The sequence below is a fragment of the Eucyclogobius newberryi genome, unplaced genomic scaffold (assembly GCF_026437365.1).
Source record: "Eucyclogobius newberryi isolate DKJ021-1_F unplaced genomic scaffold, fEucNew1.0.hap1 SCAF_5, whole genome shotgun sequence".
In the NCBI taxonomy this organism is placed as follows: Eukaryota; Metazoa; Chordata; class Actinopteri; order Gobiiformes; family Gobiidae; genus Eucyclogobius; species Eucyclogobius newberryi.
Genome location: NW_027316167.1, coordinates 34,801,959 through 34,829,108, shown reverse-complemented (window position 1 = coordinate 34,829,108; position 27,150 = coordinate 34,801,959). Strand labels below are relative to the sequence as shown.

General features: G+C 41.8%; 3 protein-coding genes and 1 long non-coding RNA gene across 4 annotated transcripts in view; 2 read left to right on the top strand and 2 right to left on the bottom strand.

The window, feature by feature from the left end:
- The window catches only part of LOC140381255 (uncharacterized), a 246,014-nt gene that overhangs the window by 19,212 nt on the left and 199,652 nt on the right, over positions 1 to 27,150 (bottom strand). The gene's annotated exons all lie outside the window — the stretch shown is intronic.
- LOC140381236 (chymotrypsin B-like) lies at positions 369 to 4,490 on the top strand. Its single transcript, XM_072465272.1, has 7 exons — positions 369 to 488; positions 1,039 to 1,142; positions 1,749 to 1,828; positions 2,561 to 2,642; positions 2,926 to 3,106; positions 3,512 to 3,645; positions 4,238 to 4,490. The coding sequence occupies exons 1-7, from the start codon at positions 437 to 439 to the stop codon at positions 4,397 to 4,399; spliced, it is 795 nt and encodes a 264-aa protein (XP_072321373.1). The 5' UTR covers positions 369 to 436; the 3' UTR covers positions 4,400 to 4,490.
- LOC140381238 (chymotrypsin A-like) lies at positions 13,873 to 19,481 on the top strand. Its single transcript, XM_072465274.1, has 7 exons — positions 13,873 to 13,977; positions 15,037 to 15,140; positions 15,830 to 15,909; positions 16,646 to 16,724; positions 16,811 to 16,991; positions 18,392 to 18,525; positions 19,295 to 19,481. Exons 1-7 carry the CDS (start codon positions 13,926 to 13,928, stop codon positions 19,454 to 19,456), a joined length of 792 nt encoding a protein of 263 aa, XP_072321375.1. The 5' UTR covers positions 13,873 to 13,925; the 3' UTR covers positions 19,457 to 19,481.
- Positions 20,574 to 22,229, bottom strand: agrp (agouti related neuropeptide). Its single transcript, XM_072465283.1, has 3 exons — positions 22,026 to 22,229; positions 21,668 to 21,753; positions 20,574 to 20,788 (listed from the first exon to the last, which is right to left on the bottom strand). Exons 1-3 carry the CDS (start codon positions 22,156 to 22,158, stop codon positions 20,594 to 20,596), a joined length of 414 nt encoding a protein of 137 aa, XP_072321384.1. The 5' UTR covers positions 22,159 to 22,229; the 3' UTR covers positions 20,574 to 20,593.

Sequence of the window (27,150 nt, the reverse complement as noted above, 5' to 3'; positions counted from 1 at the left end):
ACTTAAATAAATCAGGCTTGGAATTAGATATTGACAAATCCCTCTGTAGAATCCATCAAAATCCTGATGAAATATATATCAATAACTCTATTATAATATTAATAAATATGGATGCAAGATTAAGTTAAATAATATTACATCTATAGGTGCAAACTGGACAATGTTGTTTTTTCTTGGTAAAAGTCTTTATGTTGAGAGCGTGAACTGACCAACAAACTAAAAAATCCAACAACGGAAAATACTGTATTACCTGTAGACATGGCTCGACCAATGGGAGCGCGGCGTCGTTGTGAGCCCTGCACCTGTGTGACCTCCTATGGGAGCTGTGTGGTGATAAGCAGCTGGTCGTATACGCACGGCCTCGTCTGATTGGCCGAGAGCTGGGGGTCCCACTGCATAAAAGACGAGCCACTCCGGACAATTCAGCATCTTCACCATGGCCTTCCTGTGGATCGTGTCCTGCCTCGCCTTCGTCAGCGCCGCCTACGGTGAGAAAACGCCTGCTAGGGACTGAAAGGGTTAACAGCAGAAGATAACTAATAGTGACATAACGATAATGACAGGCTAATTAGGCAAAATATTACAACAAACATCCGGAAATAATATTTAGTCCTGGTTTAGACCTGGTTTAGTTCTGGTTTACTCCTCAGTTAGTCTAGATCTGGTTTAGTCCCAGTTAAGACCTAGTTTAGAGAACTGGTTTAGTCCTGGTTTCGCAGCAGGTTAGTCCCGGTTTGGACTTGGTTTACTCCTGGGTTAGTCCTGAAATTTTCCTTGTTAAGTTCTGTGTCAGATCTGAAAGTGTTTAAATTCTCAGATTTAAATGTTCCACATTTATAAATGCAGACTCACTTTCAGCCACTGTCACTATGTGGGTGGTTCCTCTGGCTCAATAGAAACTGGGGGATTATAGGTACTTAGTTCTTATGTGCGAAAAGGCTTATTGCAGCATAGTGGAAACCTGTGTCTGGGTGGGTTTAAAAAAATGCTCTGACCAGTACCAGAACTTTCATGTTCCTCTGTGGTTTGTGTCCTCAGGCTGCGGTACTCCTGCCATCACTCCTCAGGTGACTGGCTACGCCCGCATCGTGAACGGAGAGGAGGCCGTGCCCCACTCCTGGCCCTGGCAGGTGTCGCTCCAGGTGAGAAAAGATGTTCACTTTGGCTGCGAGATGTCACAATCAAGCCAAAAACACAGATGGAACGACACTGGACTGATGTTCACTTGCAAAATTTAAGTTTATTGTTTATAAAAATTAAAACAAAATGTTTAGTGTAAACTTTAAAATAAGGCTATTTGTCTGAATAAACCTGAACTAATCATTTTAAAGACATGTCATAATATCGTCTCACTGTCATTATCAGGATTTTCAATTTAGTCAATGTTGCCGTGCCCTAATTAAAACATTCACGGCATCAAATATAGGACTTAACCAGGACAAAACGCTGAACTAAACCTGGATTTGACCAGGGCTAAACAAGGACTATAACAGGCCCACATCAGCACTGAATTGGGCTCAATTCAGGACCAAACAAATGCAGATTTGCACAATTTGTTTAGCCGTTCATATTTCAGACTTCTCTCAGATGCTATTGCGGTTTCAAATGTGAAAAGAATCATACAATCAAAACGACCAAAAACATGGAGAATTGGATCTCAACACTTAAACCCTAACGTTTACTGAAGACAACACGGTTTGTGGAGAATCAGAACCACAATAATCATGTCTACCTCTCTTTGCGTGCAGCAATCCAGCGGCTTCCACTTCTGTGGTGGCTCCATCATCAACGAGAACTGGGTTGTGACCGCTGCTCACTGCAACGTCAGGTCAGTTTGTCGTGTCGTGCTTATCTCGTCTTACCTCAATCGTCCAGGAGAAATGTGTCAACGGCCGTCATCTGGACACGGTTTTAGAAAGACAGATTTAATCCGATGGAAACAAGAATCTACAATATGCTCTCTTTAGTTTAGGCAGTCTTAAAATATTGTCCAAGCTACTTTTGAAACCTCTCCTGTCAATCACAATAACATAAGATTTTTAACAGAATTATAGCATTTAGTGTGTATTTTCTGTACAAAAAAAATGCTAATTTCAGAACTTTAATCCTCAATATCTCAGAACTAAACAAGATCAAAACAGGTCTAAATACGAGGTCCAAACAGGTCTTAAGCAGGACTAACCAAGGACTTAAGCAGGACAAATCTATAGGAACTCGATGCACAACTGTAGGATTACATCAAAGTTAGCCAAACTTGAAAATGAATTACAATAGCATTAATTACATAACAATAACAAATGTTACTTGGTATTACATTTGTATTTGTCCCGAAAGAACTAATCATTTCCCCATTAGACATTGGTTCAAATCCCTACAGCCAACATCGGTTCTAGTTCTGTTTTAGTCCTTGCCAAGACTTTAGCTCAGATTTTCTTCTATCCCTGTGTCAGTCTGTCCCAGGGCAGATGTGGCAACAGTACGAGCTTAGTAATGCCTTTGAAACGTGTGACTGAATGTTCAGAGTGTCTGTGTCTCATTCATGTGTGTTTGCGTCAATCAGAACTTACCACTTTGTGATCGCTGGAGAGCACAACAAGGGCTACGGCTCCAACGAGGATGTGCAGAAGATCAAGCCCTCTAGAGTAAGACCTGCTCCAGAACAGATTCATACATTCCACTCACCTTCAGGCAGGTCATGGTATTACAGTTTAGTGTTCGGAGAAACGTCACGGTTTTACAATTAATCATGATTGTTGATTGTTAATGTTAAAATTCCTCTTTGACCAACATCATAAAATCTACATTTCTGAGGGATAAGGTAAGGTGCTTCACGATGATAGTCTTTTAGAATTGTGACCTATATCATCACGATTATCTATCAGTCTGAGTCTTTCCACTCATCATCCAATCCTGCGTGTCCCAAAGGTGTTCACCCACCCTCAGTGGAATCCTAGCACCATCAACAACGACATCGCCTTGATCAAGCTGGCCACGCCCCTCCGCCTCAACACCAACGTGTCGCCCGTCTGCCTCGCCGAGACCAGCGACGTCTTCAGCCCCGGCATGAACTGCGTGACCTCCGGATGGGGCCTGCAGCGCTACAACGGTGAGACACGTGGGAAGTGGGACTGACAGTGGACCAGAGAGGGACGGAAAGTAGACTAAACCAGGACTTAACCAGAAGTAAATCAGGTCTAAGTCAGGACAATAGGAGGACAAAACCCAGGACTAAACCCAGGACTCAATCCAGGACTAAACAATTGGAACTATATTTTAGAACTGTAGAACTAAATCAAAATTAGCCAGGTCAAAACAAGGACTTCAAAAACTGACTTCTAAACCAGGACCAAGACTGAGCTAAGCCTTGTTAATTTTACTGTAAAAGTCTACATATTTTAACGATATTAAAACATTGTTAAAGACATGGATGGATCGGCTGGTGTAAGACAGGTTCTGAGAGATGGTTCCACGTCGCGTCACATGTGAAGGTGGTGTAAACATTGTGTTGCAGCTGCCAGCACCCCGAACCTGCTGCAGCAGGCCGCTCTGCCCCTGCTCTCCAACGACCAGTGCAAGAAACACTGGGGCAGCCAAATCTCCGACGTGATGATCTGCGCTGGAGGAGCTGGAGCCACCTCCTGCATGGTGAGGGCCCAAACAGCGGCACGAGTCCATGGCCTTCAGATATGAATATTGTATCTGTTAAAACCCAGGAGACGTGCAGTGTAATTCAGAGAAACAAAAACAAACATGAACAAAGAACTAGTTATGGATTTGCCTTGTCATGATACTAACATTTCAAACTAAATTCAAAAATAAACTAAAGGCTCAATAACACTAACACACAACACTATAATATATCATTTAAAAAAACCTTCTTTAGACGATATCATGTCATTTTCACCACATTAAAAGTTGTTTCTTGAATCAGGGCTGCAACAACCAATCGACTAATTATTACTAGTCAACTGTCAAACACATGGCAGCGTTATTGCATCAAATTGTCAATAAAGAAAAAAGAATACCTGATTTTCATTAATGACGCACTTCATTTGTAAATGTTCTATCTAGAAGTCCATATTTCAACCTTTATTTGGCTTTAAAATGTATTTTTTTAAGTCTTCAGTGTACAGTAGAAATCTTCATTTGTCTAATTGAAAAAAATATGTAAACAAGATAATTTACTGGCCTGAATAATAATAATATGTAATATGTAATAATGTGTCTCTCTCCGCAGGGCGACTCTGGCGGTCCTCTGGTCTGCGAGAAGGACAATGCCTGGACCCTGGTGGGTATCGTGTCCTGGGGCAGCAGCAGGTGCTCCACCAGCACGCCCGCCGTCTATGCCCGCGTCACCGAGCTCAGGAGCTGGGTCGACCAGACTCTGGCCTCCAACTAAACCAGGAGCACCAGAGATCCAGCGAGAGTGAGCGACAACACCCGCACCACCACCGGAACATGAAACGCAATAAAGTTCTGTTCAGATCAAATTTGACTCTCCTTTTGTCTTCATTTTATGTCTCTTCAATAACAGGGGTATAGAATAAAGCTACTTCATGTGCAGAGAACGACAATTTAGCTTTCAGAGTTTATCTTTGTCATTGAATGAAGCCGTAACTAATAAAACATGTTAAAAAATAGTCAGATTACACACTACGAGCCTCAACTGGTCCCAGTGTGATTTTAAAGAGTTTATATCGAGTAGATTGAGCCCTAATTCTACCACTCCTCATCAGACCCACTCCCTGAAAGAGCCTGTGGTAGATCTGAGTTTGCAGAGAAGAAAGAACTGTAGTAGTGGTAATGTGAACAGGTACATAAGTAGAGAGTGTTCAGATAATATAGTAATTTACACTCATGCATCAAAGTTAACTAGTGGTAAGGTTGGAGTAGTTTGTCATTCCTGATATAGACATTGTTGTAAGAAAAATAGTGATTACATAGCTGTGTACACAGCAGAATTGTTGGCTGTGCTTTTGGCATTAAGCCTGGTGGAGGAAAATGGGCTCAAGTAGTGCAATGACAAGTATTCAAAAATTGAGCTCAGAAACCAGACAAGACAAGACATCTGTGAAGTAGGACAAATGCTAGAAAGAATAAACAGGCAGGAGAAACAAGTAACCATTTTGTTGGTCCCAGCGCACATATAGGGGTGGAAGGGAATGAGCTGGCAGATAAATATGCAAAAGGAGGCGCAACAAAAGCAGAGGTGGACCTGTGGTAGAAGAGATGGGATGCTTGCCTCAAAAGCTGTTTTTTCTTTACCATACAAACGAGAGCAGAGGGGAGAACAAGAGAGTGGAGCAGTAGGAGCCGCAGAGGAGGATGGTCTGACGCGTCTGAGGTTGGGACACACAGGGCTCAATGACACCCTCAGAATTACAGGGGACAGGGGAGTGCGAGCACTGCAGAGTCCAAGAGCCAATCGAACATGCGATTAGTCACTGTCCTAATTTTCAACAGCAAAGACGAATTCTGAAAAAAAAAAGTGTGTGAAAATGGGATTAAATTTGATATCAAAGAAATTCTGCAGAGCGTCTCACAGGAGGTTATAGTAAAGGTACTCCTCATGTACCTTAAGTCAACAGGATTGATAGGGAGGATTTATGGACTGCTGGGGCCTTCCCGGCCCACACTCCATACCGGACAGTGGGGGTAATGCACCTTTAGTTGCGTGCCAATTGTCAATAAAAACTATTAGACGAAGGCCGACTCCCTACACCTGTGGTCAGCACTAGATCATACACTCATAACTCACGGAAGTGACGAATTTGGTCCTGCTGATACAGCTCAGGCAATAATTTTCTCTTTAAAAAGCTTTTTTTTCATTGCATTTCAGTCTGTTCCACTTCACACGTAGTATATTTTGTTTTGTGCTTGAATGTTGAAAAAAATAGGGTTAACCCCTAACCCTAACCTTAACCCTAAGTTTTTGTAGTAGTTAGGAGACGATGAGAAAAAATTTAACAAACTAGACTGTGCAATCTATAAGTTAAAAAATGTAAACCGCCCAAAAATTAAGGGTTGGAGCGAGAGCATGGCAATCTCCAGCATAGCACGTGGTGATTCAAACTGCTGGGCCAATTATTCTGGAAATTTTCTGATGCAAGACAGAAAATATACCTTGCATGTGATCTGCCCGCCACGAGGGCTGCCATATTTGATTTTGTAACTTCCAAATTCGTCACTTCCGTGAGTTATGAGTGTATGACCAAGTGCTGACCCTACACCTGTTTCTGCTCAACTCTACCTGTTAGCCACGCCTCCTCATCAGACCCACTCTGCACACCTGTGACACCCGTCTCTGCACCAGTGCCAGATTGTTCTCGTGTCATGCCTCACTTTCCTGTGTTTTCCCCCAGATTTCTTCCCTGTTGCTGACTTCGCCTGTCCCTGACCTGCCTCGTCTTGTCTCTGCCCTGGATATTACCTCAGCCTTCTGTCCTTGACCACGAGTTTGGCCTGTTCCCTCCTGGTAAGACATCTGCTCGGCTGTGGCTAAACCACTCACCACTGGACCTGCCTGCCTGTTAGAAGATCACCATGAGCCAAGACTTCACCCTGACTCGGAATAAACTGTTACAATCTGCTGTGATCAATAAAGGTCATTACTGACTGATATTCCGTCTGCCTGTGCTGCTTTTGTGTCCTCATCATAACCTTGAGACACAGTAACATGGGCCTGGACAGAACCTGCTCTGATGTTCACAGATCTCGCCTTTTAAAGATGCACAAGAGATTCATGCTGTATGTTTGAAGAATGATCAGGTCTTTCAGCTCATGTAAAAACTGTTCCATTCACAGCTTTTTGTTGTATACTTGTCCAGTGTAAGCAAATAAAGCAGACCCTTATCACATCTGGACAATAAGAATAAAACTGGAACAAAATAAACCTTCATAATTATAGTGTCATTACTTGTCGTTTTGGCCATCAGGAGGCTTAACTGAGAGAACTGAGCAGAATGAATGGGCACATATTGCAACTACTGATTGACTATTAAAATCATGCGCTCTTGAGAAAATAGGATTAATGTGTGATTGTCTATTTTTTTTGGATGAAATGTTCCATGGAGAGGCTTTAAGCAGTCAGGGAATCTTGGTTTATGTCTTTAAGTTAAATTTAAGTCCTTGTTCTGCTGAGTGTGACCAGAAAAACAGAATGACATTGGTTCATTTTGTGCAAACTGAAGCTTTTACTTAACCTTTAAACTTCTGCATTACAAATGTAAATGATGAAAGGCAAGACAGAAATGAGCTGTACTATACAATCCAATGAAATGTGTCTTTGAAAACACATCGGTGCATATAATGTCCCTTTGTGAGCGCAGAGAGGGAGTGGGTCAGATCTGGCATAAAAAATGTTTGGAGCTAATTAAATGATAAAAATGCACTACCCAATTTACAAGAAAAGCAATTTAATGTGTTGTCAAATATGCCGAGGCCGACGTCTAACACGGGAATCTGTAAAATACGCTTTATGTCCTCAGTATTTCAACCATTCAGGCACAAACCTGAGTACTTTTACCATTCGTGTTAGATCTTAGTAACTTTTTATAGTCAATATCATTCCAAAATGCCACACGATGTGACTTATTTTTCGGACAGGTTTGATTGCTTAAGATTGTGCTTAAAATTGTGCCGTGTTTTTGCAATTTTTGGAATGTTTATAAAGGTAAATCCATAACTATTACCAGTGTTTAAAATGTGTTTTATTTTAATGTCTCCACCCGTCCCTTTTTGTCATAGTTTTAGATGACAAAAATGCATGTAAATTTTGTCATAGTTTTTGTCTTTATGATTACTTTTTATTTGGTTTAAATGTAGTTTTAGTCTGCGAAAATATGACATTGACAAAAGGAAAAAAAAAGAGTGATAAAGAATGAAAAACAAGAAAGGAACAACGAAAAACAAGTAAATATAGAGAACAAGAAACAAGGAAAGAGAGAATGAAAAATGACGAAAAAACAATAATAAAACAAAGAGAACAAAAAACAAAAAAGGAAGAGCGAGAACAAAAAACAAAAAGAATAAGAAACAAGAAAGGAACAACAAAAAATAATTAAAGAGAGACCGAAAAACAAAGCAAGAACAGAAAACAGGTTAAAAAAAAGAGAGAATGAAAAACAAGAAGGGAAGAGAGAACAAAAAACAAGTAGAAAAGAGAGAACGAAAAATAAGAAGGGTAGAACGAGAACAAAAAAAAAAAAGTAAAGGAATAGGACAAAAAACAGGAAAGAAAGATTGAAAAACAAGTATAGAAAAAGAATGATGTGTTGTGTTGTTCTGGTTTCAGACTGTGTTGAACCCTTCTGACCCTTCTGACCCTTCTGACCCTTCGTCCTCTGTCTTTGTTCTGCTCCTGTTTCATTAGAGCTCTTTGTTTCACATTTAGATGATTGAACATGGGTTTATTTTTAACATCATTCAACATTTTGAAGTGTTTGTGTTGCATAGATGCATAATTAGTGCTACAAAAATTGTATTTGCTTGAAAGAATGTGGTTGGAATTGATGTCCCTGTGTTTGGTCATTGAACGATTAAAGCCCCACCGTGTAACATTTCAGACACACGTTTGTTTTGTTTTTGTCCTTTAAACTGGCCTTTGTTTTGGCGTATTATGTTTTAGACCTTAAAATAATGTATTTCCTGAAAACCACACGTGACTTTCTCTCATTAGGAATTGGTGTTGGCACTCCATCTACTGGCAGCAGCATGAATTACCATGGGGAAATTTAAAAAAAAAAAGCTAGCTTGCCCCGACATGCTAATAAGATAAGATAAGATATTCCTTTTATTGTCCCACATGGGGAAATTTCATTGGTGCAACGCAGGTAGATACAGAGGTAGATACAGAAGAACAGATCACTTATAGGAAGTCAAAAAAACACTTTCAGTAGAAGATCTCCTATAAATAATATGAAGCTGGTTTGAGTCTGTGATGATTTATGGAGTTGAAAACGGCTCAAAAGACCTCCAGATCTTTACGTTTGATCAAAGAAATCTGAGAAATTTGAAACTGGGTGTTTTTGTGAGGCTCGGAGAAGACGAGCTTGAGTGAGAATGAAGCTAAGCACAACTCCAGCTACGTTTTTGCCATCAGAAAACCTTTACGTTGCTGCTTTAAATATGTTTCTGTTGTGCTCATAGCTTTAAAATGTTCAAAAAAATTACCATTAAAAATCATGATATATTAGTTTGACACTGTTTTTCTGTGATTTTCTGTTTTATTTGATGCTCTTCTAAATTACACAAGCACTCACCTTCCATCACTGATTAAGTAATAACTCTGCAGCTAATTAGGATAAAATGTGATTGTTGTTTGTTCCGTTTCTGGCACAGAGAGCTGTTTTCACGCTCGCTGAAGGTCAGTGGATGTGGCATCTGTCTCGAATCCACAAACTCCTCTGAATAAACAGAGAACAGACTCCAAAAACCCAAAAAGGCAACGTTGTTTGAGCAATTTCTCCTTGTTACATTTGACTAGAGCGTTAGGACACAAGAAACGATCCAACTTTTCATCCTAATGTTTAGTATTATGGCTCCTCATGTTGAACCATGACAGAGAAGCAAGATAGGGCTTCCTAAGTGATGATGTCATGACAGTACTGTGCATGGATACCATAGAAACCGAAACAGCCACAAACATATAGAGTTTATAATGTTTTTACTGCAAGTTTCCCCATATTTCACACAAAATCCTATTAGATGCCCTCTAGTGGCCACTAACGTACTACATTGTAAAGTCTGTTTGAACAATAAAATGAAGAATAACATGAAAAACATCCTTTACTCTCAGTGGTAACAATTCTTTTCCACTCATGATTTATTATGGTATTGTAAGTACTTTATTACCAATATACATGTTCATTGGATAGTTTTACCTGTGCTAAACTGTCACATTTGGAACTGTAAATTATTGCACTGGGACTTACATGTGAAAAGGTGATCATGTCTGGTCTCTCTCTGGTCTTTCTGGTCCCTCTGGTCTCTCTGCTGTCTCTGGTGTCTCTCTGGTCTCTCTCTGGTCTCTCTGGTCTCTCTGGTCCCTCTGGTGTCTCTCTGGTCTCTCTCTGGACTCTCTGGCCTCTCTCGGGTCTCTCTGGTCTCTCTGGTCCCTCTGGTGTCTCTATGGTCTCTCTCTGGACTCTCTGGTCTCTCTCTGGTCTCTCTGGTCTCTCTGGTCCCTCTGGTGTCTCTCTGGTCTCTCTCTGGACTCTCTGGGCTCACAGGGGTGTCTCTGGTGTCTCTTTTCTCTCTGGTCTCTCTCTGGTCTCTCTGGTCTCTCTTTGGTCTCTGGTCTCTCTGGTCCCTCTGGTCTCTCTGGTCTCTCTGGTCCCTCTAGTCTCTCTGGTCTCTCTTTGGTCTCTCAGGTCTCTCTGGTCCCTCTGGTCTCTCTGGTCTCTTTGGTCCCTCTGGTCTCTCTGGTCTCTCTGGTCCCTCTAGTCTCTCTGGTCCCTCTGGTCTCTCTGGTCTCTCTTTGGTCTCTCTGATCTCTCTCTTGTCTCTCTGGTCCCTCTGGTCTCTCTGGTCTCTCTGGTCCCTCTGGTCTCTCTTTGGTCTCTCTGATCTCTCTCTGGTCTCTCTGGTCTCTCTGATCTCCCTCTGGTCTCTCTGGTCCCTCTGGTCTCTCTTTGGTCTCTCTTTGGTCTCTCTGATCTCTCTCTGGTCTCTCTGGTCCCTCTGATCTCTCTGGTCTCTTTGGTCCCTCTGGTCTCTCTGGTCTCTCTGGTCCCTCTGGTCTCTCTGGTCTCTTTGGTCCCTCTGGTCTCTCTGGTCTCTCTGGTCCCTCTGGTCTCTCTGGTCTCTCTTTGGTCTCTCTGATCTCTCTCTGGTCTCTCTGGTCCCTCTGGTCTCTCTGGTCTCTTTGGTCCCTCTGGTCTCTCTGGTCTCTCTGGTCCCTCTGGTCTCTCTGGTCTCTCTTTGGTCTCTCTGATCTCTCTCTGGTCTCTCTGGTCCCTCTGGTCTCTCTGGTCTCTTTGGTCCCTCTGGTCTCTCTGGTCCCTCTGGTCCCTCTGGTCTCTCTGGTCTCTCTTTGGTCTCTCTGATCTCTCTCTGGTCTCTCTGGTCCCTCTGGTCTCTCTGGTCTCTTTGGTCCCTCTGGTCTCTCTGGTCCCTCTGGTCTCTCTGGTCTCTCTTTGGTCTCTCTGATCTCTCTCTGGTCTCTCTGGTCCCTCTGGTCTCTCTTTGGTCTCTCTGATCTCTCTCTTGTCCCTCTGGTCTCTCTTTGCTCTCTCTTTGGTCTCTCTGATCTCTCTCTGGTCTCTCTGGTCCCTCTGGTCTCTCTTTGGTCTCTCTGATCTCTCTCTGGTCTCTCTGGTCTCTCTGATCTCCCTCTGGTCTCTCTGGTCCCTCTGGTCTCTCTTTGGTCTCTCTTTGGTCTCTCTGATCTCTCTCTGGTCTCTCTGGTCCCTCTGGTCTCTCTGGTCTCTTTGGTCCCTCTGGTCTCTCTGGTCTCTCTGGTCCCTCTGGTCTCTCTGGTCTCTTTGGTCCCTCTGGTCTCTCTGGTCTCTCTGGTCCCTCTGGTCTCTCTGGTCTCTCTTTGGTCTCTCTGATCTCTCTCTGGTCTCTCTGGTCCCTCTGGTCTCTCTGGTCTCTTTGGTCCCTCTGGTCTCTCTGGTCTCTCTGGTCCCTCTGGTCTCTCTGGTCTCTCTTTGGTCTCTCTGATCTCTCTCTGGTCTCTCTGGTCCCTCTGGTCTCTCTGGTCTCTTTGGTCCCTCTGGTCTCTCTGGTCCCTCTGGTCCCTCTGGTCTCTCTGGTCTCTCTTTGGTCTTTCTGATCTCTCTCTGGTCTCTCTGGTCCCTCTGGGCTCTCTGGTCTCTTTGGTCCCTCTGGTCTCTCTGGTCCCTCTGGTCTCTCTGGTCTCTCTTTGGTCTCTCTGATCTCTCTCTGGTCTCTCTGGTCCCTCTGGTCTCTCTGGTCTCTCTGGTCTCTCTGGTCCCTCTGGTCTCTCTTTGGTCTCTCTGATCTCTCTCTGGTCTCTCTTTGGTCTCTCTTTGGTCTCTCTGATCTCTCTCTGGTCTCTCTGGTCCCTCTGGTCTCTCTTTGGTCTCTCTGATCTCTCTCTGGTCTCTCTGGTCTCTCTGATCTCCCTCTGGTCTCTCTGGTCTCTCTTTGGTCTCTCTGATCTCTCTCTGGTCTTTCTTTGGTCTCTCTGATCTCTCTTTGGTCTCTCTGATCTCTCTCTGGTCTCTTTGGTCCCTCTGGTCTCTCTTTGGTCTCTCTGATCTCTCTCTGGTCTCTCTGGTCTCTTTTTGGTCTCTCTGATCTCTCTCTGGTACCTCTGGTCTCTCTTTGGTCTCTCTGATCTCTCTCTGGTCTCTCTGGTCCCTCTGGTCTCTCTTTGGTCTCTCTGATCTCTCTCTGGTCTCTCTGGTCTCTCTGATCTCCCTCTGGTCTCTCTGATCTCTCTCTGGTCTCTCTGGTCCCTCTGGTCTCTGGTCTCTCTTTGGTCTCTCTGATCTCTCTCTGGTCTCTCTGGTCTCTCTTTGGTCTCTCTGATCTCTCTCTGGTCTCTCTGGTCCCTCTGGTCTCTCTTTGGTCTCTCTGATCCCTCTCTGGTCTCTCTGGTCCCTCTGGTCTCTCTTTGGTCTCTCTTTGATCTCTCTGATCTCTCTCTGGTCTCTCTGGTCCCTCTGGTCTCTCTTTGGTCTCTCTGATCTCTCTCTGGTCTCTCTGGTCCCTCTGGTCTCTCTGGTCTCTCTGATCTCCCTCTGGTCTCTCTGGTCTCTCTGGTCTCTCTTTGGTCTCTCTGATCTCTCTCTGGTCTCTTTGGTCCCTCTGGTCTCTCTTTGGTCTCTCTGATCTCTCTCTGGTCTCTTTGGTCCCTCTGGTCTCTCTTTGGTCTCTCTGATCTCTCTCTTGTCTCTCTGGTCTCTCTTTGGTCTCTCTGATCTCTCTCTGGTCTCTTTGGTCCCTCTGGTCTCTCTTTGGTCTCTCTGATCTCTCTCTGGTCCCTCTGGTCTCTCTTTGGTCTCTCTGATATCTCTCTGGTCTCTCTTTGGTCTCTCTGATATCTCTCTGGTCTCTCTGGTTGCTCAGATGTAGACAATGGTTTGATCCTTTTCCACCAAGGCTTAAAAATGGAACAGTCTGAAACTACTTTTTCTGTGGCTCAAATACAAGGCACACAAGATATGATACTCTATTTTGTGTATGTTGGGATCTAACAAACCAACCAAATATGTGTTTTTTGGTGTGACGACGGTTATGTGAATTTATGTGTTGGAAAAACAATCATTCTTACTTTTTAACTTGGACTAGTGGGGTAACCTGCTTGTCTTCATGGAGATGGTTTGGTGGTTTAAATCTTACTGTGGAACATTCAAGGCACAGCAACATCTCAATGGAGACCAGCGGGTGGCAGAAAAGTTACACAGTGTACCTTTAATAAAGGATAGTCTTTGAATGACTTCACACTTGCACAAAGACCAAATTGGGGCTAAACTAGGATAAACATGGAACTAAACCTGGGACTAAACATGGAATTAAACATGGAGAAGGCAAGGGTGAACTAGGACCAACACAAGACCAAATAAAGACTAGATCAGAATTAAACTGGGCTCAAACTGAGACCAAACAAGAACAAGTGTGAATGCACTAAACTTTGACTCAAGGTGTTTTTTGCAGTCTTTAGTTTTCACCTGTTTAGTTTTCACCTGTTTAGTTCTAAGTTTAGTCCAGGTTTAATCCAGGTTTAGTTCTGAGTTTAGTCCAGGTTTAGTTCTGAGAACGTGTCTTGAATGATTAACGTTTGTCCTCAGCCACAGGTGGCATGGTCTCACCTCTCACCTGTCTCCATCTCACCCTGCTGAACTCAGCCAATCATAGCCCCTCCTCGCAGCTGAGCCGTCCAATCACAACGCCGCACCAGGATGGACGGGACGCATAAAAAGAGGCGGCATTTGGGTGGCGGTCATGATCGAGCCATGGCCTTCCTGTGGATCCTGTCTTGCCTTGCCTTCGTCGGCGCCGCCTACGGTGAGACTCAAACACTCTGTGACACGCCTGCTTTAAAGCTGCACAGCGGAACTTTTGAGCCGCCTGCACGTTGCTTTGAAGATGTTACTGCTTTACCTGAGATATTGGGCATGTCGTTGATATTCGCGTGCGTTCAGTTAAGGAGCGTGCATGGTTTTAGAGAAGGTTTATTCAGACGGTGAAGTGAAACAGGGATGGGACCACCCCAGCGTAACCAATCAGAGCGCTGCATTTGGCTCTAGGAGGAAAACACAACATTTACTCATTTACAACAACAAAAAGTCAGATTTCAGTTGCTGTTATCAAAACTAGAATAAGACCACAATGTACAAACTGCTATTATTTTGTGTTGAAAATGTCAGTTTATTGACACAATTTTAGTTTTGTGGCATTTTTGTGAAGTTAACATAGAAATTCATACATTCACTTAACATTTTGCATGTAAACACGCTTTGTAAATGTGACCCAAAAGAGAGTCCACTCGGGAAGTAAATAATTAAACAATAATTATGTTTTAATGATAAATAATATAAATAATTATAGTTATAATTATAATTATAATATATAATAAGAATAATTAATAATTGTCCATTTCCAAATTTAATCTCGATGTCATTTTTTTCCATTTGTCAGATGTTTTATTACAATTTCGGTCCAGTCCTTCATCGTCATGTTGTGATGTTTGTGTCATCCACTTCCTTGTAATTGCCTTTTTTCCAGCCGCCAAAAGTACATTACAAAGGTGTTTTGAGGCCCAAGTACACAGTTCTAAAATTGAGAGGGAAGGCCCTCATGAGTAATATTTTCAGTAATTCATAATAATAATAGTAATAATAATAATGATAATAATAATAATAATAATAATAATAATAATAATAATGCATTAGATTTATAGTGTTTTTCTGGCTTTACATTGCATTATTCATTCCTTCATTCTTCAAAGCCTTTTTCTGCCCACAGCTTTGTAAAAAACTATGTCCAGTGTAAATGTTGAAAAGTGTGAGCTGTAAAAGTCTGTGTGTGGAAGTGCATTTAAACCTGTCCTTTTGTGTCGCTCAGGGTGTGGATCTCCTGCCATTCCCCCCGTCATCACCGGCTACTCCCGCATCGTGAACGGAGAGGAGGCCGTGCCCCACTCCTGGCCCTGGCAGGTGTCGCTCCAGGTGAGAACACGCCCAAAAGTTCATAAGTTGTACTCAAGTAAAAGTACAGTTACATGGCTACAATTTACAACAAGTTCAAGTATAGATGCCAAATATTTTGAATAAATAAATGATAAAAATGCACCTAAAAATTAAAACTACTACTCAGTGTACCAGTTACATGTTCTTTTTTAACGTAATTTTTAATTGCATTTTTTTAATCAATATTTTATAGAAAACTTGAACAGAGAATGAAATAGTTTAAACTCAATATAGTTTGCATACTCTTTGAGCTCTGGCCAATCAGAGTGGGCGATGCAGTGTTGTTTTGAGTTTGAGGATGTGAAAGAAGCAGAAACATTGTTACAATTACGTGGTAAAACTTAAAGTACACGTGCAAATAGATGTTTAAAAAAACACACAAAAAATGTATTGAATTCAAATGACAAGAGTATTTGTGATGAGTTACTTTTCGCCCCTGAAAACTGTACACAACTTGGCCTCTCCCAGTTTATAATTATCTTATCAAGTTTTTGTTCAATAAATGAGAGATAGAAAAAAGAAGAAAAAAAATGTCGGGAAATTGTTACAATAAAATAATATCCTTCTGCCTCTCTCTTTCTATTCCCTCTTTTCTGATACCCTTTGTATCTGTAAATAGTCTGTAAATAAATGTGAATACCTCTTTAAACAGCTCTCTCTCTCTCCAGGACTACACTGGCTTCCACTTCTGTGGTGGTTCCCTCGTCAACGAGAACTGGGTGGTGACCGCTGCCCACTGCAACGTCAGGTCAGTTCAAACACGTTTCCTTTAGAGCCTGGGGACTTGGGTTCTATGCCCCGTCACCAGAGCAGCCGTCGTCACCTAAACAAACTTCTATTTTAAATAAATCAAATCTAAATGATTTTTGGACCCCCTTGTCTGTAGTTTTAAAATCAGTGGGTATCTGAAATTGTTTATGAAGTTTCTGATGGCGTCATGCCAATTCTCACACAACAAAATGTTCTTTTGTAGGAATATAATAACAAATGAACATAAGTCGGGGGTCTAGGGGGTTCCTTTTGGGGAAAATTGAACACATAAGGAATATCTGCATTTTAGGGCCAAGATGTTTTTTTTATTTCTTTTATGTTTTTTATCAAACACATTAGGCCCTGATTTACTCAGAAATCTTTATTTTATTTGCATTTTAATTTGCATATTAATAAACACACATGACACAACATGAATAAAAACACACAAGCTATTTTCCGTCCGTTGGCCCAAGGGGGCGGGGTCACAAAAGGGCCTTTATAGTAACCCTAGTAACTAACTGTTGGACGTGGCCTTGGTGGATCAGCCAGGTACTTCTTGTGGCCCCGTGCTGGCGGGGCCCTAGACAGCAGCCTGTGTGACATGCCCCTTTACTTAAACGTGCCAGGACGGTTCATTTAAGACTGTGGAAAGACTTTGGAACTGTAACGATTCAAACTGAATCAATGGAAACAGTTTTTGAGTTCTAATCATTTGTTGGTGTTTCCTGAAGAACGTCTCACCGTGTGGTCCTGGGGGAGCACGACCGCTCCGTCAACGATGAGAGCATCCAGGTCATGAAAGTCGGACAGGTACATGATACTATGACTGCTCATGGAACTAGTGACCTGCCTTACTCCTCGTCTGACTCCTCCTCTGACTCCTCCTCTCTGTGCAGGTCTTCAAACACCCCCAATACAATGGCTACACCATCAACAACGACATCCTGCTGATCAAACTGGCGTCTCCTGCTCAGATGAACCCCAGAGTTTCTCCCGTGTGTGTGGCTGAGACAGGGGACAACTTCTCCGGAGGCATGAAGTGTGTGACCAGCGGCTGGGGACTCACCCGCTACAACGGTAACTACCACTCTGCATGAATGTTCCACAGAATGGCATGAAATTTACCTTCTTCATGGAGTTACAAGTCAGATCTATGGAGAGGCGAGTTCATTGTGCATTTGTTTTCAACACAAAAAAAAAATTAATGCCATACTTTGGAATTTTCCTGGCAAAGCTTGTATTATAGATTTAGTCACAATTACAAAATAATTTTAATGGAGCAAATGTTGTTTATGTTTACAGTTCTCAAGGCAATTATCCAATCAGAAAGTAGAATGAGTAATAACCAGATAACCCAATGATTAAATCTAAATGTTCACCGGTGTACATTTACACTATCAAAAACATCCGGTGACACATGTCATCAAGAGATTTTTAGAGTCACTTTTGAATTAATTTCAAACTATCTTTCAGTCTTTACTATTTACTTTTCCTTAGTCGTTTTTGCCACTTGTTTTTGTTTTTTGCATAATTGTCCTCCTCTGACTCCTCCTCTACCTTCTCCTCTACCTCCTCCTCTGACTCCACTTCTGACTCCACTTCTGACTCCTCCTCTACCTTCTCCTCTACTTCCTCCTCTGACTCCACTTCTGACTCCTCCTCTGACTCCTCCTCTACCTTCTCCTCTACCTCCTCCTCTGACTCCACTTCTGACTCCTCCTCTGACTCCTCCTCTACCTTCTCCTCTACTTCCTCCTCTGACTCCACTTCTGACTCCTCCTCTGACTCCTCCTCTACCTTCTCCTCTACCTCCTCCTCTGACTCCACTTCTGACTCCTCCTCTGACTCCTCCTCTACCTTCTCCTCTACTTCCTCCTCTGACTCCACTTCTGACTCCTCCTCTGACTCCTCCTCTACCTTCTCCTCTACCTCCTCCTCTGACTCCACTTCTGACTCCTCCTCTGACTCCTCCTCTACCTTCTCCTCTACTTCCTCCTCTGACTCCACTTCTGACTCCTCCTCTGACTCCTCCTCTACCTTCTCCTCTACCTCCTCCTCTGACTCCACTTCTGACTCCTCCTCTGACACCTCCTCTGACTCCTCCTCTACCTCTGACTCCTCCTCTACCTTCTCCTCTACCTCCTCCTCTGACTCCTCCTATACCTCCTCCTCACCTCCTCCTCTACTTCCTCCTCTGACTCCTCCTCTACCGCCTCCTCTGACTCCTCCTCTACCTCCTCCTCTGAGTCCTCCTATATCTCCTCCTCCTCACCTCCTCCTCTACTTCCTCCTCTGACTCCTCCTCTACCTCCTCCTCTGACTCCTCCTCAAACTCCGGATCAGACTTTAAACAAAGCAGAAGGATGTGACCTTCAGTTTATGTCCGATATCCCAGGATCTACTTTACCTTCAAAGTACTTTTCCTTCACACATCTGTCAGACCAAAGGTGCATGAGACTTGTTGTGTTTTGTTGCAGCCGCCGACACGCCCGCGCTCCTGCAGCAGGCCTCTCTGCCTCTGCTCACTAATGATGATTGTCGTCGTTACTGGGGCAGCAAGATCACCAACCTGATGATCTGCGCTGGAGCCTCTGGCGCCTCCTCCTGCATGGTATAGTCTCACGCAGCGTTTGTCCTCAAGCACTCCACGTTATACTTGTGATTAGTGATTAGTTTTAGTTTTAGCAGGAGAATAAAACAAGCAATAACAAATGTAAAAGTAAAATACTATCAACCAAAATATTATAAATACTTTGAATAGCGAAGATACAAAAAGGCATCCACTTCAACACTGTAGAACTATATTATGTCACTTTTTAAATTAATGTTTTACTGAACTGAATATGTCTTAACATTTGAATAAATTGTCATAAAAGCTAAATGATCTGCTAAGAATAATAAACAAAAACATCAATTAAGAAATCTAAATCTGAAAATCTAATAATTATGGGATTGAACATTTAAAAAAAGTTGCTAACGCTGTAGTTTTGACTGCTACAAACATGTTCTGAAATGTATTTGATTCTTAAAACAGTTTAGCGGTTCCCGTTTCAGTCTTTTGTCGAATTTTAAAGCTCCCGGATGTTTTTAAATTATACACTATGAATTAAAAGGTGAAACGTTACTTAGTATTTTAATTTTAAACTAATTCCTACTGAAAATAGGTGTAAAAATTCAAATTTCACCTCTTTTTTTGTTTCAAACTTTAATTATTCAGGCTTAGAATTTGATATCAACGAATCCTTCTGTGCGATCCGTCAAAATCTCGATCAGTCCAAGTTTGTAAAGTTTGGTGTGAGTAGTAGTGATGAAATAATGTAACGCCCCCTTGTGGCTGATCACTTCCCTGTGGCTGATCCCTGTGTCGTGTGTGTTCTCAGGGTGACTCCGGTGGACCCCTGGTCTGTCAGAAGTCCGGAGCCTGGACTCTGGTCGGTATCGTGTCCTGGGGCAGTGGAACGTGCACCCCGACCATGCCCGGAGTGTACGCCCGCGTCACCGAGCTCCGCGCCTGGATGGACCAGACCATGACCAGCAACTAAACCTCAGAATAAACCACTACCAACTCTTCATACTGTTTTGTGTTTTCATCAGAGTCAGAAAAAGGTTTATTGCCATTGTCCGTGAATAGAAAACAGATTCACAAACTAGGAACTTTCTTCGGTGAAAAGGTGCAACATGAAACAACAAATATAATACCAAAATATAAAAACATAAAAATGGACAAAGTGTAAATGAAATTCCCCTGCTGCCGTGAAAAAGTGAGTTTTGTTTTGATCCAATTCCAGGCAGTAATACAAATGCACCGATACTCCTGCCTGACCCGCCGAGACCACACGATGTCGTCTAAACAGACATGGCAGCTTACGTGGAAAAAATAAAATGAAAATAACACGGAGGACTGAGAAACAGCACCAATTTCTGTGACGCACTAAACCAGGGCTATCAACTTAAGGCCCGGGAGCCAGATCAGGCCCGCCAAATGATCTGATCCGGCCCGTGACCCACCTTCCAAATACTTAAAACTTGGTTTAATTCTGGGTTAATACAAGTTTAAACCTGGTTGGGGGCTGGATTTGTCCTTATATAATTCTGCTTTAGACTTGGTTTGATTCTGGGTTAGTCTTGGTTCCGACCTGGTTAGTAGCCTATCCGGCCCAGAGGCCACAGCCCTCAAAGAGATCTGGTCTTGTTGAAAATATTTGAGAGGAGATGTCTTGAGAGACATGTGACACACACAAGAGTTTAATTGGTCTGATTCTAGACCCTTTTGTTTTTTGAACAGAATGTAGGAGGGGCTGGATCGTCAGGCAATCGATACTCATTGGTACCAGTGCAATTTTGTTCTTACTAAATAGAAAAAAGGCATGATTTATCATTTCATTATTTAAACACTTGGCAAACACAGTGTGGAACCTTCCAGACAGAGCAGTAACATCTCCTTGACGACCTGCAGATCTCTCCACACACTTTAGTTCAGTAAAGCACCACAAACGAACATTCTTCAGTGCTTTATTAATCCACAACTCAATCACTAAATAAAGATTAAACTACAGTCCAGTCCTTCTCAGCGCCCCGTCTGAGTCCTCTGGGTCATGGGGTCATGGGCTGCGCTGTGAGCAGGCGTGGCCCACCCGAGGTCATGGGCTGCGCGGCGAGCAGGCGTGGCCCACCCGGGGTCAAGGGCTGCGCGGCAAGCAGACATGGCCCACGCGTCGACAGTAACAGAAAGCGTTGAAGAAGCGGCAGTAGCACTGGTCGCACGGGTCACAGCACGGCAGTTTGGGAACAGCCAGACACGACTGCTGGTGGAGGATGCAGCGCCGAGGAACTCGCATGGAGCGTCCCGAGAGCTGCAGCGAGGAACCCGGGTCCTGAGGGGGAGAGAGGGGGGAAACCGTCAGGGCCACATTAAAGTCACAATGTTCTGATGCAGCACATGTTTGGATTCTACACAGCAATAAATTGTAGGCTACTTATCTGCAACTAACTTTGTATTTGGTTGAATTCAGCCATTATTCTGTCAATAGGAAAAGATTGTCCTCTGCATTTGACCCATCCTTCAATTGGAATTGCATGTAATATTGACATATATTGAGGAATTCCCCAGAGCCAGACTCAAACACTGGGGAGATTGAGTTGGTCCCAGACTCTGGAACAAACGACATAAACCATCACTGACTTTGGCCTTTTTAAATCTAAGCTAAAAACATATTTATTCATTTGTATACCTAGCCTATATATTAAATTCACTCTGTCATTACAGGAGAAGGATACAGGCCCCACCACGGTGAATTATACTAGTTGGATGTGAAGAGAACAGCATAGCATTTTGTTTGTTTACAAGGCTTTTTCATTTAGAGTCACGCGTAGCAACACAGAAGTGGGAAAAAAGGCTTTTAGACAAACACAATTTTTCAAACAGAATAATCTTGTGCCACTTTATTAATTTAAGGCACATATTAAAGATTACCCGCAGAGAGTTTCCTCTAGTTTCATCCATCAACCCAAAACATGAACAATAAAATCCTCCTGCTAAAGTCCTGACCAAGACCAGTGTAAGATCTGGACCTGTCCCGGGCGCTGCTCTGGAGCTCACTGACAGTTTCCTCAGCAGTGTTGAAGGGTCAAATACAGGAATCACTAAAGTAACAGTAACTTTACCTCACTGTTTCACTTTGAGACATTCATTTGGAAAGAGATATTAACCACAAACACTTTTTCACTTCACAATAGAGCACATATGACCGTACCTCGTCGTAGGAGCCGGTGTCCAGGAGGAAGTGGTCTTCTATGGGTTCATCCGGGAGGTCCATGGAGAGAGAAGCTGGAGCTCGCTCTGAACACAAACAGTCAAACTGAATCTTTTCTATGTCATTAAATCATTTTTTTAAATTTGAAAGTCAACAAAATATCTCAACTTCAAAAACAGTGTGCGGATGACTAATTGAAAGCTTTTCTACCACTGCCCACTCGGGGATGAATGAGGGACTGCACCAAGTTGATTATAAGACATTCATACTTTTTACTTGAACTGTATTTATTCCTTGTATTTTGCCCTCCAGCTCTTCTTATATTCTCTGCCCCAGGTCTATCTATCACGACACTGACCCACGTCGGAGAGGAAGGGCGGGTGAACCAGGCGCGCTCCCCCCGGGCCCTGGTCGAGCTGCAGGTTTTGGACCAGAGCCGAGCTGAGCCGCAGCAGAGATAGAGAGCACAGAAGCAGGCACGACCTCCGCATCCTCAGCTGGGACCAAGGACCAAGGGACTGGAGGACGACGACAAGGTCAGGCCCACAGGAATACCGGAAAAAACAGGCTAAAGACCTTCAGAGGTGCTGCGAGTGTCCTGCACAAAGCAATAACAAAACGGACAGAATACAAATGAAACGGAACATATCGATAAATTGTGGTTGCCAAGAATAGACGTTTCTCTAATTGACCTTTTGAAAGTTTGGAGACAAAAGTGAAGTGGAACATGATGTGATTTTGGTGTTTGGAGAAAAACTGTGAGAATGTCACAAATTAAGAACAATGAAGGTGGTTTTGTCCAATAAAAAACCTCTCAGATTCGAGTGAGTGACATCAGAGCTGGTTTAAACACTGTTTTTATATATATATTAAAAAAAATATATATATATATATATATATATATATATATATATACACATATTATATATATTTTTTTTTTATTTGTTTTTGTTTTATAGGAGATTAGAATTGACTGTTGGCATTTTTTACAACAGTAAACTCCTGAGTTGTAGGTTATTATAGAATAAATACGTACAGAAATGTTGATCCCACATTAGTTTTTAATTTTTTCTTCACATTAAACAAAAATATAAGTCTTAAAAATAGCATTTATTTCTATTTTTCTAAATACTAAAGCAAACTAAATGACCGCAATCCAGCTTTTTTTGTCATAAAGACTAAAAACCATCTACTAATGTTTACTTCTTTTTGCCCCCTTCGACAGGGCGTTTTAAAGGGGCAATACACTTCACTGTCTTCCAAAAAGTCTAATGTTAAGATAAAGTTAAAACGGAAAGAAGATGGCGTTGTATTCTGCAGAAAATGACAAGAACAAATGCATTTCATTCATCGAAAGCGCCTAGACAGAGTAAAGTGACGCTCACCTGTCGCTCTGGTCCAGTGTTGCTGCTTTTGACTCGTATTAAGGTCCATTTAAAGGGTCCAGAGGGGGCGGAGTCTCGCAGTGACAGGGGGCCGGGTCTTCACTGTCAATCACGTCACGTCTGCAGATTAGAAAAAGGCTGAATGAAACGTGGCTGGAACAATGTGTGTGTGTACAATGACCGCGTTGTGTCCTTGGAGCTCAGTTTGACTACTACAGGTTGTTGTTTTCTTCTCAGGTTCATCACATTCAGGGGCTTCAGTGTCAGGGAGTCGTGTTGAGGGACGTTCGGCAATTCAAAGGAGATAATATTTAGTTCTGAATGGTTCATGGTACGGTTTTACATCATTCTGAAACATATAGCTAGTTCTGTAAGTTTTGATTTTTGGTTTATTTCCATTTAATTACGATTACAGAGGTGGGAAGCAACAAGGTACAAAAGTAAAAGTATAGAGTCGATACTGTCGTGATTTTTATTTTATTGTACAATGGTGTTATTTTACTTTATTCTTCTTTTTTGGTTGCTTGATGTCTGTGTCATGTTTTTTGAAAAATAATTGAATAGAGAATGGATACTTTTTACTTTTATTTCACTACATCTGAGAGCTTGTACCTGTACTTTTTACTCCACATTTTGTGACTGGATTGAAAGTAGAAAATACTTTTTCTTATTGGTTGACACTTGCTGAACTGGGTTGCTGTTGTTGTTGTTGTTGTTGTTGTTTTCCTCTCTTTTTTTAGGACGTTCATGGTGACATCCTTCCTAAAGGTTGAAAAACAACCTACAACAACTAAAACAAAAATATCTTGACAAAAAAGAAAACCCTTTTTTTTTTTTAATCTTATTTCATATTGACTAAAAACATTCTTGATTATAAAATGGACTATTAATAGGTCCAACAATAAGTGTGAAAATGTATGTTTTTACAAGTTTTTAAAATATTTTACTTTAGTAGATTTTCATATCGATTTTTATATGATTTTTATATTAACGCATGTCATGTTTTGGCCCTTGTATTTGTACTTTTAAAGGCACAGTGTTTAACTTTCTGGAGGTGGAAACTCTCCTGCATCATTCCATGGAAACAGAAAGTTAAAACCACGCTTCAGAACCATGCAGATAGACATAATGCCATACTGTGGATTATTACAGCTAAAGGAATAACATTTCCATGGAAACCAGCAGGAAGGATACGAGTCAGGTTTGTGGAGATGGATATAATATTTTATGCATTTTAGTGCAATAAAACTATCCAAATATAGGAAAAAAAAAATGCTTTTATTATAGTTTTGGCTGAAATGCAAACGGGGGTATAAACTTTACCCACAAACAAATTAGCATCTTCACCAAAACCCCTTTAAAACACGCTCAGCTTCACCAAACCCCCTTTAAAACATGCCCAGCTTCACCAAAACCCCTTTAAAACACACCCAGCTTCATCAAAACCCCTTTAAAACACGCTCAGCTTCACCAAAACCCCTTTAAAACATGCCCAGCTTCACCAAAACCCCTTTAAAACACACCCAGCTTCACCAAAACCTGTTTAAAACATGCCCAGCTTCACCAAAACCCCTTTAAAACACGCTCAGCTTCACCAAAACCCCTTTAAAACATGCCCAGCTTCACCAAAACCCCTTTAAAACACGCCCAGCTTCACCAAAACCTGTTTAAAACACACCCAGCTTCACCAAAACCCCTTTAAAACACGCTCAGCTTCACCAAAACCTGTTTAAAACACGCCCAGCTTCACCAAACCCCTTTAAAACACACCCAGCTTCACCAAAACCCCTTTAAAACACGCTCAGCTTCACCAAAACCTGTTTAAAACACGCCCAGCTTCACCAAACCCCTTTAAAACACGCCCAGCTTCACCAAAACCCCTTTAAAACACACCCAGCTTCACCAAAACCCCTTTAAAACACGCCCAGCTTCTCCAAAACCTTTTAAAACACGCCCAGCTTTAAATCTAAAGCCTAAAAAATTTCGGTTTGGCTTAGTTTAGCACTTTGATATATAAATTGCGCTCTACAAATAACTGTGCCTTTCCTTATTTCTGTTATCACAATACAATTTCCTCAAATAAATGTATTCTATTGATACAGCAAATATTAGAGCTTGTGATTACTTACAAAACAAACAAAAACAGGCTTTGACTTCTGTGCAATAAATATAGAAAAGTATATACACAATTAAGCAATGATACAAAGAGAAGCGAGTTACGTACTTCAATCTATTTCATTCTGTTTCTTTTAACTGAAGTTGTGAGCCTTTGTGTTGGTAAACTATATATTAAAAATATGGATTGGATAAACAGGAACAGGAAGTGTTGATGGTTCAATCTCACATTGCAGTTGTTACATTTTGCAAGACACTCAAAACCCCAACTTCTAATAATATAAAACAATCTGCTTCAAAACTAAATATGTGCCTTAACTATAATATCCAAAAAGCAGAACGGCATAACTCTATTTCCTCAACGTTTGGACAGCCTTGGCTCTGACGATGTGCTTGCGTTGGAGGCTGAAATACATTTAATCAGTTGTGTTCTTTCAGTTTGATTGCGGAACATCAGGAAGCTGTATCATTTATTAAAACTGTGTACAAACATGGCTTCTCTGGATTGCACTTAAATCAAATCTACAGCGACGGCATTGATAAAGGAAACAGGCCTAAATACAGTCACATGCGCTCACGCTCATTTAAAACATTTACCACAAACTGAAACGCCATTAGCCGCCACAGAGTACAGTAGACTGATGATGGCTGGAGAAAACAAGCACATACAAAAACATTGCTAATTCCCAAATATATATAAAAAAAAGAGCCAGCGTTTCTCAGGAGAGTTGTCTTCAGGTCGATGTTGGCGAATGTTAGATAACGGGCAGTTCAAACGCCCCGAAAATACATAACCACTGGTCCATGTCCTGTGTGAAGTGTTATCTTTCTAAACACACAGTAGTTGCAGCGGCTGTTCCAGCGGTTGATCCCGACGTCAGAGCAAGTTACCGTAAAGTCGAACACAAATCTACCCAGAGTGCACCGTGTTCAGAGCGAACGATGCGAACGATGGTGGACACTGATCTGCACGGGTCAATCTGATCCCAAACGCACTATTTCTGCAAGATCCAACCAAGCTTTTTCATAGATAGTTCAGTTTACTTATCATACAAAAATAATTACAAATCCAAATTATTTCATGTCTGCGTCAAAACAACAGTTTCTAAACATCTATCTAAAACTAAAATATGTGCAACTGTCCTATTGAAAGTGAATATGTAATTTACTTTTAGAAGAAAATACTCCATTAATACCATTCTTTAAAACCAACAATCCACCATCATGTTATCAGCACAAATACAATTCAATATGTATATTAATATGTTTCATTCTGGAAACAGACAGTTTTTATTTTAATAGGCTAATACTGTTTTCTTTTATAAAACCTCTATTTTGCAATTGACACATCCAGAGCATGTTTTGGTTTAGCCATGATTTAGACTTGTTTAGTCCTGATTTAGACTTGGTTTAGTCCTGATTTAGACTTGGTTTAGTCCTGCATTGGACTTGGTTTAGCCCTGATTTAGTGGTTTAGTCCTGATTTAGACTTGGTTTAGTCCTGATTTAGACTTGGTTTAGTCCTGATTTAGACTTGGTTTAGTCCTGATTTAGACTTGGTTTAGTCCTGATTTAGACTTGGTTTAGTCCTGGTTTAAATTTGATTTAGTCCTGCATTGGACTTCGTTTAGCCCTGATTTAGTGGTTTAGTCCTGATTTAGACCTGGTTTAGTCCTTATTAGACTTGGTTTAGTCCTGATTTAGACTTGGTTTAGTCCTGATTTAGACTTGGTTTAGTCCTGATTTAGACTTGGTTTAGTCCCGATTTAGACTTGGTTTAGTCCTTATTTAGACTTGGTTTAGTCCTAATTTAGACTTGGTTTAGTCCTGATTTAGACTTGGTTTAGTCCTGATTTAGACCTGGTTTAGTCCTAATTTAGACTTGGTTTAGTCCTGATTTAGACTTGGTTTAGTCCTGATTTAGACTTGGTTTAGTCCTGATTTAGACTTGGTTTAGTCCTGGTTTAAATTTGATTTAGTCCT